Source organism: Falco cherrug, chromosome 4 (genome assembly GCF_023634085.1).
Source record: "Falco cherrug isolate bFalChe1 chromosome 4, bFalChe1.pri, whole genome shotgun sequence".
In the NCBI taxonomy this organism is placed as follows: Eukaryota; Metazoa; Chordata; class Aves; order Falconiformes; family Falconidae; genus Falco; species Falco cherrug.
The window spans coordinates 33,550,862-33,565,879 of NC_073700.1; the positions used below are offsets into that span (position 1 = coordinate 33,550,862).

The window sequence follows — 15,018 nt, forward strand, 5'->3', positions numbered from 1 at the left end:
AAGGGGCCGCCGTGCCACGCGTTCCTTTCGGCTTAGAAACACATCCAGCCACTCTAGCGTCGGTAGTTCTGCTCTCCCGTGCTGTGCTGGGCTTACTGCGCCCACGGGCAGTGCCCCTGCCCGTTGCTGCCCGCCCTGCACCGAGGCGGCTGAGCGAGCTCTGCGCGCCTCCGGAATTCTCAAATCCATCTGTGGTTACACCCGCCCCCCGCCATTGAACCCCCTAGAACTCCTGCCTCTTCCCCGGCACTGTCTCCTTTCCCAAGCTCCATGCTCTCCATGGTTCCCTCCCCATGTTACAGGCTGGAAAAGGGGCAGCATGAGCAGCCGGGGAGCAGGGAGTGGTCAGTTCCAGACCCCATCTGCTTTAGGCCCATTAACAGTTAATTCTAAAAGCACATGGTTCACTTTAGCTAATGCAGGGCGTTGCTCAGTAGGATTGCGACGCTTTAGAAATTAGTTGCAAAAACGTAGTTGTAACTCGAGTTCAGCTGATATGCAACTACGTTGTTAGTTGTTGACCTCAGTAACTAGGGAAGGTAAAGGAAGCAGTACAGAGATTACTGCAAACTCAGAGCGGCAGGTTCCTCTCAGTACTGGACACAAATACACTTAACTAATGTAACTTAGTTAATAACTTATAATTTAACTAAATACACCATTTACACTCGTGAAAAACCTTACCTGCATGTATCGCCTGCGCCGCTGAGCTGTTGAGGTGCTGTCAGAGGTGGCTCTGCACCCCAGGGGCAGGGCAGGGAGCCGTTCTGGAACAGCGTGCACGGAGGCACAGGACTGACTTCAGGGAAGTTTCAAGTATGCTTTTATTTTCCCTCATATGCAGTGATACAGCTAATTCACCAAAGAAATGTACACAGTGAATTCTCTCCGTACAGCTGGTGTTATTTACAGTAACCTGTTCTGTCTGTCCCTTTGCTTGTTCCACAGTTCCCCAAGGTATGGCAAGCCATGGCAGCAGCTGTGGTCAAACCTTCTTCTTATTTTAACCATTTTTCTTCACCAGTGAAGCATGGTAGGCTGGCTGTAGCTCTTGTTCTTTCTGCAGGTTCTCATTTACTTCAGCAACCAACTTGGAAAGTTGGTTTTTTGTTGTGAAATAAACAGAGGCAACAATCTGGAGTCTACTGTGTTTCAGTGATTTGGCCATAATTGTTTACTGTATTTTAATTTCTTGAGTACAGCTACTGATACATTAGAATTTTGGTTTTAAATTTAAAAATAACTGCCTGTTTGTTGCATTGGGGCCAGTAACTATTGTGGAGATTAGAATGATCCAGCTAGCAGTACTGTGACTGAGTACGTGCACTTCCTGCAAGTCAGTGTTGTGTTTCTTTAAAAAAATGCAAAACTGAAAGGCCATCAAATCTTAGAGAAAAAAAGATCAAACTTGAACTAACAATTAAAGAAAGCAACACTTTGAAGAAGATATGATGATTCTGGGCTTCTGGTCTGGTTTTAATGTAATGGTCCACGGAATCAGCAAATGCAAACTTCTCTGGGCTGTACCCCAGCTGACTCCGTGCCTTGTCTATTCGAAACGTATGAGTTATAGAAATGTTCTGTACCTATAGGGCAAAAGAGTCAACATACAAAGATATGAATACATAGGAAGTTGGAACAAAGTCTGTAAATGGTAGCAAAAACACAGTTAAAGGAAATGTAAAATAACCCCCCCCCAACATTATATCAACGTCCTATTGACATTATGTCACATTATTTTTAAAGTTGTTCACTCAAAAAGAGAATCTTGAAAGCCCAAATAGGCAGTAAAAGCTGCAAAACGGAATCCGCCATCTTGAAAACACCCTCAAAAAATGTTTGGCACTCTTGTTTATGTACCTAAGGAGGCAGATGAAAGCCATCTCTTAGATGCCTAAATTTCTTCAGAAATTAGGGCCCAACCGCACAGCCAGAGCCATACAGGATACTGGGCCTTGGAAGGAAGGGGCCGAAGCAGCCTCTCCCAGATGGCAAGCATAAGCTCGTATCTTTTCAAAGATCATGGTCAGGAGCAGAATATATTGGTTAAAATGTACAAAACATGCATTTGCCCTGAAAACTGGAGGCTGAAGTAGTACTGGGTGGATTTTATTCTCTACTGACTTAACCTTACATCATCGCTCAGTATTAACAGGTATGTATGCATCCTGTGAGAATTAAGGGGAGTTTACAAACAGAGACTTTACCTCATTTCTGGTCAGCAGTGGGGACAGTTCAACAAATGGTTTCAGCATCAGATGAAGGTATTCCATTATCATGGCTGCACAACAAAAGATTTATACTTGAGGTAAGAACAGTACATTGCTATGCTACTATGATTTTAGCATATCTCGCACCATATATAATAGTGAAGGATAATCACATACCTAAGAGCTCAGGACACTGTTACCAGCATCAGTGGGACTACTTGCCACAAGGGGCTGGATTTAATCTTAATACTTTAGTCAGCCTGAATTAGGGTGCTTGTGTGAAAAGGGTTTGGAGGGTTTGTCACAGGTCTAGTGAAAAGATCATGAGACTTCATAAAAAATGTGGTAACAATACTCGAAGTTGGATTCTGTCTTGGCTGCACATGGGGGTTGAATCTGGAGAGAGCATGGGATACAGGAGAACCAGAAATTGCCCATGCTGCAAAGGAGATATTCTTCAGCGTATCTCTGAAGTCATGGATTTTTACATTTAACCTTTCATATTTATACAAAGTTACACATCTGTGAAGTCCTACATAAACTCTGTCTTTGTGGGACTTAAATAAGAAATCATTCTGTTTTGAACACACTGGATAGACTGAACTTTACCCCTAACTGTTGCACACTCTATGAGCCCACAGCATATTATTTTTATACATGAAAACTGTGGGCAAATTAAAAAAACCACAACATTCTGTTACAATTAGGAATAAGGGTAGTGTGGACAGGAAAGAGAAACGTTGATAAAATATTTTTACCTGATGCATAAACTAAGGAAGTAGGAATACGTATCCATGGCTTACTGCAACCTAATCTTTCAAACTGAAAGAGATTTAAAAAAAGACTGAAAAAACCAGAAACCTCCAACAAGGTTTTAAAGTTTCAATACATAAGATGTTTGTGGAAATATTTACTGATAAAACAGAAAAATTCATCATTGCTGTTACTATTTTGAGTTTTCAATTTTTCAGGGGATTCTACTTAAATGCCACATGCAGATGTGATGTAATTTTCAAGTGACAGTCTTAAAAAAAAAAAAAAAGTTCATACTAGTTGATCAAAATGTCACAATGTCCTGATACCTAATTTAGCATTGCAACACATTTATGGTTTTGAGCCCATCGTTAACAATAAAATGGTCTTTTGAAAAGAATTTATATTACAGTTTAATAATTAAGATTTATGGTTTTTGTCTACCCAAAATATCCGCCATTAACAGATGTGCGCTCCAGAGATTAAGATAATGGCAGCTCCAAAGAGGATACTGGTTTAGATGGTCTTTTGGTCTCAGTGAAGAAAGTTGCTTTAATGCAGTATTTTAGGTAGGCTTTGTTACAGCTGTAATCCCATGGGACTTCAAGCAGGAATTAAACCCACATTCAGAATGGAACTCTTACACCCAAAGCAAACATACCAAATGTAACATGCACACAAGACCTGGAGTTGTATAGTCAAGGAAATTAATGTATTTGGAGATAAAGTATATACTGCACGTACAAGTGGAGTTAACCATTCAAAAAGGTTGAATTTTTCACCATCATTAATGAAATACACCTGGCCGCTCTGTTAAAGAGGTAGAGAAGAGACAAGTTAGTAAAAATAATAATGCATATATATTTACTTCTTTTTCTGTATCTCATTCCGTATGAATAGCTTAAAATAATACAGCAAAATAAAATATTCTTGGATGTACATACAAGTCAACAAACTCTCTACACGTGTTTCAATCAGTTGTGCACTAAAGTGTGCAATGAAATTGGTGGACAGGTGCCTATACAGGATGGCTATACTGACTATATGGAGATTACTAAATGCATGGCAAGGTGCCATATCTGACTTGCGCTGTTAACATGTATTCACCAAATGGTGGGACATGTTCTGATCTTGGTCTAGTTAAGACTTACTGAAATCCGTAAGCCTCCATCTGTGTAACCAAGGCGTAAGTTATCTCTTTCCCTTTTGCTTTTACGGGTTTAGAAAAAGTGTTTTAATCTACTTTAAAGATCTTTCTAATATACTTTAAGGGTAGTGCTTCTAGGTCAAATAAAAAACTGTTTACAAGGAGGAAAACAGTTGTAACTATTATTTAGATCAATGAATCCAAATGAAGTGTGCTTTTATTTGTGTATGGTGCGGGAAGACCTGGTTATCACAGTTCAGAACATTATCTATGCATCTATATATACAGAGGAACAGAGGATAAATCTGCCTGAACTTCCAATTCCATTTCTGACGTAGCAAACATCCTTTGCTCGTCTTCCAGAAATGGCAAATAGTAAATTACAGAAATGCAGCGATGGAGATACTCTTACAGAATTGAATATTCCAACTCTTAACACACTGCACAGCCAATGCTGCTGTGTCCCACATCGTTCATAGCACATTTGTCAACTAAACCCACAGACAACAACAGAAGCTAAAACATTAATTACTGTTACTACAGTAGTTACTATAGTACAGGATACAGTGGCAGGATCCACTATCAAGTGAAATCTACTGTGATGCTTTTATTGTTTACTTACAGCTATGTAGTTCTTTTCAGGGGTGAGAGCTTTAGCAGCTAGTATTTGAGCTTGTACAAGATTCTCTGCATGCACCCAGTTCATTTTAGCAGAAGGGTCCCCAAACTTGAAGCTAAGTAGCCCTCTCTCAATATTCTTCTGTAGACATAAATAAGCATGAAACCAAAGCAAAATGGGTTTTAAAGTGAGGTACAGTGCATTTTCTTGTCCAGCTAAATGTAGGTTTGTCTCTACTTAACAAAACCAACCCCCCCCCCCCCAGTAATCAATTAAAAAGAATCAAGAGAAGTGCAGAGACCTCTGAAAATATTGCTCATGTTGACAGATCAAAGAACATATTGAAAACAATATGTCCTGAATTTACAAAAAATACAAGTTTCTTCTAAGGATAAGTAAAATATTGTATGGAAAGGTAAGATCCAGTTCTGAGTGGATCAGAAGTATTCACAAAATAGGATTAAATTTAACAAATAGCTTTGGCTGGGAAAAAATGGAAGGTAAAGCCAAGTGTCACATTTTTCATTTAACAGCTATATTTTAGAAACTGCAAAAGGTTACAGTGGCATAATGGGCTCATAACAAATAAACTTAAAATTTTAAGTGGAATTTTTTAAAGACTATCCTTTTTTCAGGGCCTAAGCGAACATATCAGTTTTAACTAAAATGACACTTGCCATTTTTATAAATTATTTTATTTAGGAGATGATAAATTATACCTTGGCTGACTTAAATATAATTCCCTACCTCAGCCATAAAACAGAAGAATTTATTGTGGGGTAAGCTTAAATTTATTCTTTCCTCAAAGCTGTGCGTAACTTTATATAGTACTAATGCTTTTAAAATAACTGACTCGTATAATTCTACAGGGATCATATTCCAAACACTGTGCTAGTCCTACAGTTTAAAAGACAGCAAGTGCAAAAGAGTAAAATGTGAGCACCTCAGCTGTTTGCCCTTTAGTAACCTATTGTACCAGAACACACTTCGGACTCCTTAACTTGTTTCATTGGTTAGTGAAAGCTGTTAATAGTTGAGACTGGAAATAAGATATTTTGTCCTATCCCTTTTCATTAATATTTTAAGCCATTTGGTGTAAGCTGCATGCAAGCAGACATTTGAAAAATCATAGGTTGGCCTGAATCTTATAATTATAGTAAGCATTAAATTATGAAGCTGGAGTTACATGTGTTTTAAAAAGGCTTTTTTAACTTACTATACATTCTTTACAGACAGAATATCATGCCTGTTGACAAAAGCTGTAATATCCTCAGCAGGCAATTGAAGTGTTGAATTGCTGCCCAATAAGAAGGTCGGTCAATTTATAACACAAATAAGTGACACTGTGGTATATCATAGGAAATTCTGCTGATTAAAAAATTAAAATACATACTGCTAGCCTTGGCAAGTGTCTTTGCTCTTCTGGTCCATAGATTCCTGGTGGGCGAAGAACACATGTATAGAGTATTCCACCTCCTGGAAGAATTGGTAAGACTGTTCTTAAGTGACTTTCACATGACTACTTTCTGTCTTTGTATGAACCAAAGACTGTGGCAGCAGAACTAACACTGAAATAAATTAACTTCACTATCTTAAAAAATAATACATACCAAAAAGTGTTGAATTAGTAGCTGGGAGAATCAGAACATGCAAAATAGCAAGAGAAGATTCAGAGAAGTCCTGCCAGCATAGCTGGATTCCTAGAAATTACTGGATACTTCAAAACTTCTTTCTAGCCAGTCCTTTGTCTCGGTGCCAAAGCAGTCAATGAATGTGCCAACTGTGGTGATGAATTTGCTGAAGTGAGCAAGTTATCAGTAGGAAAGTGGAATTAAACCAACGAATCTCATACAAAATTATCAATAGGAAACAGTAACTCGCTACAGTTACAGCTACAGAGCTGAAAGGGTCCCCTCAGCAGTAGGCACAGCCAGCTCCCACTAGAACCACTGTAGAAGCTCTTGATAACTTCAGTGGAACAAAGTGAGGACATCATAAAAATCCAGTCACTTCCCAAATATGTCAGTTGGCCAGTTCATCCTCTGCGAACAACTGTTCTTAACAGTCCTTGAAAACATGCAAAATATTCAATCCTGCCCCAGCCACAGGATCAAAATGGGGTGTTTGGAACACTGACTGGTTCTAGTTTCATTGACCAACACAGAACTGTGTAATGCTCCTAAAATTAAGAGGGTCTTTGATGTGAAAAGCTGATGAGGAAATAAGGCGGGGGGGGGGGGGGGATTATTTTTTAAAACAAAATAATTCTGTTGGGATGGAATGCCCATCAATGGCTTTATATCTCTCTATAGCCCTCTGCAAGTATCACCTGAAGAGAGTTTTCTGTAAGTTGCCTACAGCTAAATTTAGCTCAGTATCACTTGGTCACATAGAGTCATGTTGCACTTTACATTAATTGGTTTTACACTGGCAGTTATAGTATCTCACAGGTGAGCTTAAGTGTTCAAGTGTGTAACTGGCTTCCTCAACATGGAAAACTTTGGGAAGCACTAATAAATAATTCCAGGCTCTAGTATCAGGTGGCTTCTTCAGATATTAATATATAACTGGGGGTGGGGGTGGTGTAACAATTTAATCAGCAGTCATGTTTTACTTATGTTGCATAATACAGTGACATTAAACACTTGTTTTTAATTTATAGCTGTCTTCATGTTTTCAGTTAACATACTAAACTCATTGTTACCATGCTAAAACATTTTACAGACACTGTAGGAACTTAAAGACAATTAAAAGTTATTTTTAAGTGAAAATATTTCAGTTTGTGAGAGGGGGTAGATGACTTGATTTCATAATTGCTGGACAATCTGGTCCACTAAGGATTGATACAGGACATAGGATGTTAGTGAGGAACAAGAAGAGAAGGAGTAAATTCTGCTATGAATTCATGCTAAGACAAAAGTACCTGCTAGTGGAGCTCCATTAGCTGCTAGTACCATTTGTTCTGCAATTGATTTGGTTCTGGAATAATGATCAACATGCTACAGAGAAAAAGCAGATATGTTTTTATCTATGCTTGAAATGACAGGGCAGAGGGGCATCTCTTTTCCAGTAGTTTTTACTTAACAGATGGCAACAAATACCTCAGAATACAGAAGCTGTGGGGTATTAGTTTAGGATAAAACACATGCATATTGCTAAGGTAGGCAAGCATTTTTGTTTATGCAAATCCAGTTAATTAATTTCAGCACATTTGAGAAGCAATAAATATATGTATGCTTTGAATGCTGCCAAGAATGTAATTGATCACTACTTTGTAATCTGGATTTCTTTTTCAGGTAACGGAAAAGTCAAAAGCCAAGTTTCGAAGGCATTATGATTGGTCTGAATTATCTTGTTCACTTTCTTTTGGCACTGTCCCAGAGAAAATGTTATTTGATATATTTTCCAAAATAATATTCAGTGTTTTCTCTATCCATCTCTACTTCTTGAAAGACTGTGAAGTACTTGATGGAGAGAGGAGTGACACAAAAGCCAACTGTGTATGCAAAGCACCCAGAAGTACTTCTCCTTTTTAATTAAATGCAACAAAACCATATAAAAATAGGCTGCTTTTCCATATCAGCTCTGCACTGAATATACATGGTGTTCAAGAAGGGAGAAACAGAAAAATCATCTAAATAACAAATGGCTAAAGAGGCACCAAGCCATATAACACAATCCCTATGTCCAGGTGGAATTTCATTAATGTTAATGGGACACTGTATGAGTTACTTTCCAAAATCAAAATAGGAAACAAAAAAATAGGCACTACAATGTATGTAAACCTGATGTGTCAAGGTTGTGAATAGCACCTACAGAGTGTAAAGAGTTTTCTTTCTTCTTGTACCTGGATTCTGGCGTCAGGCAAAACATGGTTGTGAAAACTCCAGGCTTTTTCAGAAACAAGAAAGTAAACAAAGGAGAAACTTAAAAATATAATACAACCAAAATACCTTTTCAATTGGAAAATATGGCACGGTTTCCTCATCGCCATCTTCAATAGGAAGCCCACCAAACACAACATTTACTGTACTGGTGTATATCAGTCTAGTGATGTTCCTTTGTTTGCAGGCTGCGGCAATGCATAAAGTAAATTAGTTTTGTGGAAAATGAAACAATACGGGAAAAAAGTTTGCATGACCTTTTTCAGAGAAACTGTCAAATCTTCAAAGAGCAAAACTTTCCATTTTATGACTAGTTGATTTAAAATGCAAAGCATATTTAAAGGGAAAACATCAGTGCAAAACCAAGTGCTTCATAATCTGGCACATCATAATTCGGGTGCTGTAAGGTAGCTCTGTGCTTCTGGGGGGAGGGGGGCGGTGACCAGCCTGCTGCGCCAGGCTTCAGCTCTAGCCAGGCAGGTGGCTACCGGTCCCCCTGCTTCAAGGGCTGCCCACTACCTGTGCACACGCTATTGGTACCACTGGGGTTTACCGCTACAGAATACACAGAGGAATCGATAACTCCTTACAGGGGTACGGATTCTGACATCAGGTCAAAGATAGTTATGAAAAGCTGGAACAGTTGAGCTACAGTGCTGGCTCTCACATCACACCCCATAGCAGAACTGAGCATAAAAAGCCCCAATGACATGTTTCCTCACCTTCCAACCATGTAAAGTATTTGGTAAAAAACAGTGTGTAACAAAAAAGCTAACTGGCTTTTTCTAAGTGGTATAATGTCTTGATATGCTATACTAACACCTAAAGGCCAGGTTAGAGACATACCATCAATGATGAATCTTGTTCCATGAATGTTTACAGTTTCAATCTCTTCTCTGTGCAACTAGGAAAATAAAGAAATTGTGCATTTTTAAGTAATAATACCTTTTAAATTCATCAGGGGGATGTTATAAATGTCCCCAAATAAAGGCAATGGGTTTAGTGCTTTAATTATAAAAAAGATAATTTAGGCTGCTGTTTCAGACTTCAAGAAGTCAAAGCATTATTTTTAAACTATGCCTGTATTTTTACAGAGTAGCCTGCTTGAAGCAAAGAGAATTGTGGTGCTTCTGAAGATACATTTCCAGTTATTATACCTCTTGCAGCAATATGCTGAATACCCATGTTTCAGAAGCACTTCACTTGCCTCTACCCTAAGAAATTCCAAGTATGCATTGCTCAGTTGCAAACATCTTTGAATGAGCTATTCTATTCAGCTAAGATAATTATTAAAGTTCATTTTATTAAATAAGGTAAAACAAGGGGTGTGTGTATATTTATAACTCTAATAATAAAAACTGTGGCTCAGAGTCCTACTTCAAATGTATCCTTACAGCTTTTTACCCAATGGCAAAACTTTAAATACAGCAGTTGTTAAAATTTAGTTCTATAAAATAATTTACAATTTGGTTCAGGTTTTATTCCTCCCAGTGACCTTACACCTAGGAGTTCCACGTGAAAAGTTTAGGGAAGGATCAGGGTTTTAGAGGGAACCAGCCTTCCTTGGTTTTCCTTTTGTCCTCACATTGTTGAAGAACTCTTCCATGCTATTTCAAGCTCAAAAGCCCTCCCAGGGTGCTGGTGGAGCCTCTAATGGGGAGGAAATAATTTCACAATTAGGAAAACAGTACTGTAAGCAGGCTGCTTGCAGCTAGCGCACCAGTTTGTGCAGAGCAATTAACCAAAACAGCATGGACATGGATTCAGGCTCTCAGGACAGTTTGAAGAGAGAAAATCTAACATGCATTGTTACAGCATCAAGTCTTTCGTCCTCAATGTGGGCAATACACAGAAAAAAACCCCAAACTATTTGGACTCACTTGCTCTCTTCCTGACATTCCATATGAAGCTACATGAAACACACAGTCAGCTCCTTCACAGGCTGCAAATATGGCATCATAATCCCTGACATCTGCCTGTAATACAGAAGCAAAGATATTTGGACTTGAAATGAAAGCTGCAGGTTCGCATTTGTCACATGGTGGGTTAGCACAGAGGGAATGCATAGATAAAATTGTATTTACTGTACATCCTGGGACTGAAAACTAGGCCTATTTTAGTACTTGCTGGTAATCATACTTTTCTTCCATAGACATCAAAGGACTTTAGAAACATTCATTAAGCCTCATAATACTCTAACGTTCATTCTACGGGTGATTATACTAAGGCACAGATGAGGTCAGTGACTGGGTCCTGAGGAGTACTACAGAGCCAGGAGGAGAGGCGGGCTCTCTGTGCTATGTATTACACATTATTTCATTTATTTCAGATATAATAAAATCAGTTGATGCAAAATCATGTGGGATATTCACACAGTTACAAAGGTTATTGAAATTTGCAGTATACAATTAGGTATTTGGATTCTGTGAAAACTAGTAAGACATATAGAAAAGGCAAATGGATTGACTTTAACTGTTGTGAAAATATAATTTATCATACCTGGATACACACTACTCCGTTGGGAATTTCCCAGATAGGCTTGTGTATGTCATACAGAACAACAGAAGCTCCTGCGCTGGCAAGAGCACATCCCAGCTTGTATCCAAAATAGCCTCCACCTCCTGTCACCACTGCTCTCATATTGTTTTCATTCAGTGCTCCAGCATTTCCATTCACCTTGGAGTTAGAGTTTTGGCGCCAGGGTGTTGCTACTCCACTCAGTGTAAGTTTTCTGTCAGTGAAATACTGTCTTCTGTTACCAGACACATGAAACAATTTTTCCTCCATGTTGAAAATTGCTCCATAGTGCTCCTGTATGCAGACGATTCCAGTGAGTTTCATGTTAACATGAAGCTCTACTCACAGCAGCAAGGTTTTATTTTAATGCAACCTGTTTAGGAGAGATAAAGACAAAAGCAAAACACTAGCTACAAAATTTCCAGATTTCAAAGATTTCTTTTAAAAGACCCATTTAAATTTTCTGCTTAGATTATTTAAGAGTTTATTTAATCGCAATTTTCACATTTTACAAACATGTAAAATGTCTGTATACTATTAAAGACAGCATCCTGAAAACAGTTAGTAAAGGTTTAATGTTTTGGACCAAATGTTTATTTGCCAATAGTATCCAGAATAATAAAAGAAAAACAAAACAAAAAAATTTTCCCTAACACAGAGAATATGAATTAAAATGTTTTCCACAAATGGGTCAAAATTACAATAATGGTACAGGCCATAACATTAAATAGCAGAAGAGAAATTGCTGCCTATGTGAAATGTATCTCCCTGGTCTTAGTTCATTCTGGTCTGTACCACAAGCCCAAAGATGGCCTTTAGGGGTCAGATGTGATATAGGGCCATACCTGAACGTGAAATCTTGAATGGTTAGGAAAACTCTATAGATAAACAAATTGCATTTAAGTTTCTGTGCTTAAAAACCAGGCAAGCAGGGCCAAGCAGAACAGCAGCAGAACAAAACGTACCCTAGAGCAAAAGAAACCGTTAATGTTCCTTCCCCTTGTCCCCGGTTTATCTCAAAGACAGACATCTGAGAGAAGTCGCAGCAGCTGAATGTGACTCAAGCATACACTGTGTTTTTCTCATTGGCAGTGATGGAGATGAGATACGTGAGGATTTCAGAAGGAAAGTGGAATGCCTGCTAGTTACTTTTTATCTTTAGAGGGTCATCAGAGACCAAGGCTATCAAATCCCTCCCTTTCAAGGGGAACTGGAATAAAAGAATTGCTGTGTGACAGACAGGGTCAATGAGTACATTAAGCAAAAAGTAATACTGAATCACTTAAACATGGAGGTTCTTTCCCATCTATGCAGTGGTTGAGGGTTTGTCACTGAGCGACAAGGCATTTTAGAGGCTGTAGCAACCCTTTTCCTCCATTACCCACATCCCTGCCCTGTGCCACAATAAAAGATTAAAAGTCACCCGAGCTCCCGCAGGCATCGTCTGCATCTCACTTGCAAATTTGCCAGGGGAGCACGGGGCTGGGCACCAAGGGGGCCTGTGCTGTGGGCAGTGGCCCCTGCGCCCCTCACCAGCAGCCCGATCAGGTCCACAGTGCCCCCCCCCAGCCCCACCACCATCCCCCACCACCCCGAGGTGCGGCCCCGAGCGGCCGCCCCTCTGCACGTGAGCCACATCGGGCTCCTGAGGTCCTGCAGCACCCCGGGGGTCATGCTCATCCCGCAGCATCTCTGGCATCCCAAGCACTCCCAGGCTCCCGCAATCCCCTGGGGGCCTGCTGCACCCCTCACTCATCTTGCAGCATCTTTGGGATCCCACAGCCTTCCTGGGATATTGCTCATCCTGCAGTATCTTTGGGATCCCACAACCTTCCTAGGATATTGCTCATCCCACGGCATCCCGGGGTTTCCAGAGCATCCCTGGAATCCCACAGCATCCGATGGTGGCTCTTACCTCCATGTGTCTTCACCCAGCTGCGACCACTGCACGAAAGCATCCTGTCTCCTGTCGGTATCGAGGGCTCGTCCACACGGAGATACTTGTTGAACAGGTTGTTCAGGATAAAACCACTGTCTCTTGATTACCGGTAGGAGGATTGGTGGCAGGACATGGCGCAGAGAGACACAGAGCATCAGGAACACCTGCAAAGCAGCAGGAGTCCCTAGAGAAGAAATACAGCCATAAACAAAGAGGCGTGAAGGTCCCTGCTCTTCTGAGCCGGCTGCGGGACTCTGTGCAGCTCCTGGTCACTCGTGCCTGGAGGATGTGGGAAGGGTCAGGGGCTGCAGAGTTTCAGAGACACCTGTTCCAGGCAAAAATTAAAGTTTGAACACGTTTACCTCTTCCATTTTAGCTGTGCTGTGTCTGAATGTTTGTATTAAATTTTAATCATTTAAAGACACACTTGCAATTATGTTAGAGCAGAAGTAACTGGAACAACAGCCAGCTTAAACTAAGGCTCGTTAAAGACTGACAGAAATGAGACAGCTGGCTGTTCCGAACTCATGCTTAAAGTTGTCTTAAAGCTTCAAATACTTGATTTGTAATAACGCTAAACCAATTGAATGAAGCCAGTTAGTACCAATCAGCACTGTTAGAACAGCGATGTAAAGAGGATCTTACCTGAAATAACAAATCAGAGGTTTGGCATTACAGGACCAGGACGATGGGACTCCACAGGAACTTGCAAACACAAAGCCAGAAAATTTCTCTGTTAGTCCTTCCTGAGAAGCATCCCAAAAAATGCCTCAACCTGCACTCCTCACCAGGCTGCAGTCAGCTGCCCAGCGTCTCTTCTGAAAAGTGCTGCTGTCATCCGGGATGCGCTCCTGAGCTGTTAGGCTAATAAAAGCAATATATGAAAGATTTGTACACAACTAAGTTTAAAGCAAATAGAATGTTTGAATACAGTTAAAATGCTCAAGCTGGAAAGTAACTTTACTCTTGCAGGTTTCTATTCTGCATTTCTAGGGGAAAAAGGCTGACACAGCACCTCCTGCAGCGCTTGCTTGCCTGTCAGTCAGCGGCACTTCTGTATCGATAAATGGTGAACTAACTAATCAAACTTGGAAAAAGGTCTGCTATATACGGAGTTTCTTTAAGTTTCCTGACAGTAGGTAGTCAGGAACAGGAGAGAGGGCTGTGCAGTGCCCCTGCTAAGGGAAGATGCACAGGGTGAGCTGCACTCGTACAGACCAGGACAATCTCCACATATAAATATGACAGAGACCAGGCTTTAGTGCTTTTGCTGCACACAGAACTGTCTGTTTAAAGAAAAAAAAAATAGAGTAAACCAAATCTTTGCTCACAGAAGCTGCAGTGGTAATTGTGGTTGCTCGCACATTTTCCTGTCACGGTGTATTGTCATTCAGTTAGAATGCTTTATTCTTGTAGGCTTGCTGTTACCCACGTACTCTGTAAATGTAAAGATACAATGAGAGAGGCTCCATAAACCTACTGGTCTCAAAAATCCTGTAAAATGCTGACACAAAGGCAATAAAACCACAACAGAGTGGAACTAATAAGATAGCAGAGCTTTTCCGTCACTCTTCTGTGGCCCACCCTGCGAAGTGCAGCTCTCCTGATCCATGTGGGATGCAAGAGAGGGAGCAGCTGCTCCCTGCTGGGAGCAAAGCTGCTCCCTGAGAACATCCTTGCAACAGGTAACCTCATGAAAATTTCTCTGGGCTACAGGTAGTATGTGTACCTGTAGTGCACTCACACGTGTAGCTCATGTAGCACAATCCACCCAAGAAGCAATGCAAGTAAGCCTTAAGAAGAGAGAAGAGAGAGAGGCTGGATCCTCACTCAGGTCTCGGTGCTGGGCTTGCCTGCTCCCCCTGAGATGGCAATTCACTGAAAGCACAGAGCGTGCCAGTGCAGCACGGGATCGTGGCTAGCTGCAGTTACAAGGCAAGGCAGCAGTA

The 15,018-nt window shown here is 40.4% G+C and overlaps 1 protein-coding gene across 1 annotated transcript; it reads right to left on the minus strand.

Annotated features, from left to right (window-relative positions):
* Positions 1 to 827: 827 nt before the first annotated feature.
* LOC102054169 (putative short-chain dehydrogenase/reductase family 42E member 2) lies at positions 828 to 14,263 on the minus strand. Its single transcript, XM_055710091.1, has 12 exons — positions 13,046 to 14,263; positions 11,113 to 11,503; positions 10,494 to 10,589; positions 9,460 to 9,517; positions 8,683 to 8,801; positions 7,653 to 7,728; positions 6,123 to 6,205; positions 4,733 to 4,870; positions 3,708 to 3,773; positions 2,969 to 3,032; positions 2,208 to 2,281; positions 828 to 1,586 (listed from the first exon to the last, which is right to left on the minus strand). The coding sequence occupies exons 2-12, from the start codon at positions 11,452 to 11,454 to the stop codon at positions 1,338 to 1,340; spliced, it is 1,365 nt and encodes a 454-aa protein (XP_055566066.1). The 5' UTR covers positions 11,455 to 11,503; positions 13,046 to 14,263; the 3' UTR covers positions 828 to 1,337.
* Positions 14,264 to 15,018: the final 755 nt, after the last annotated feature.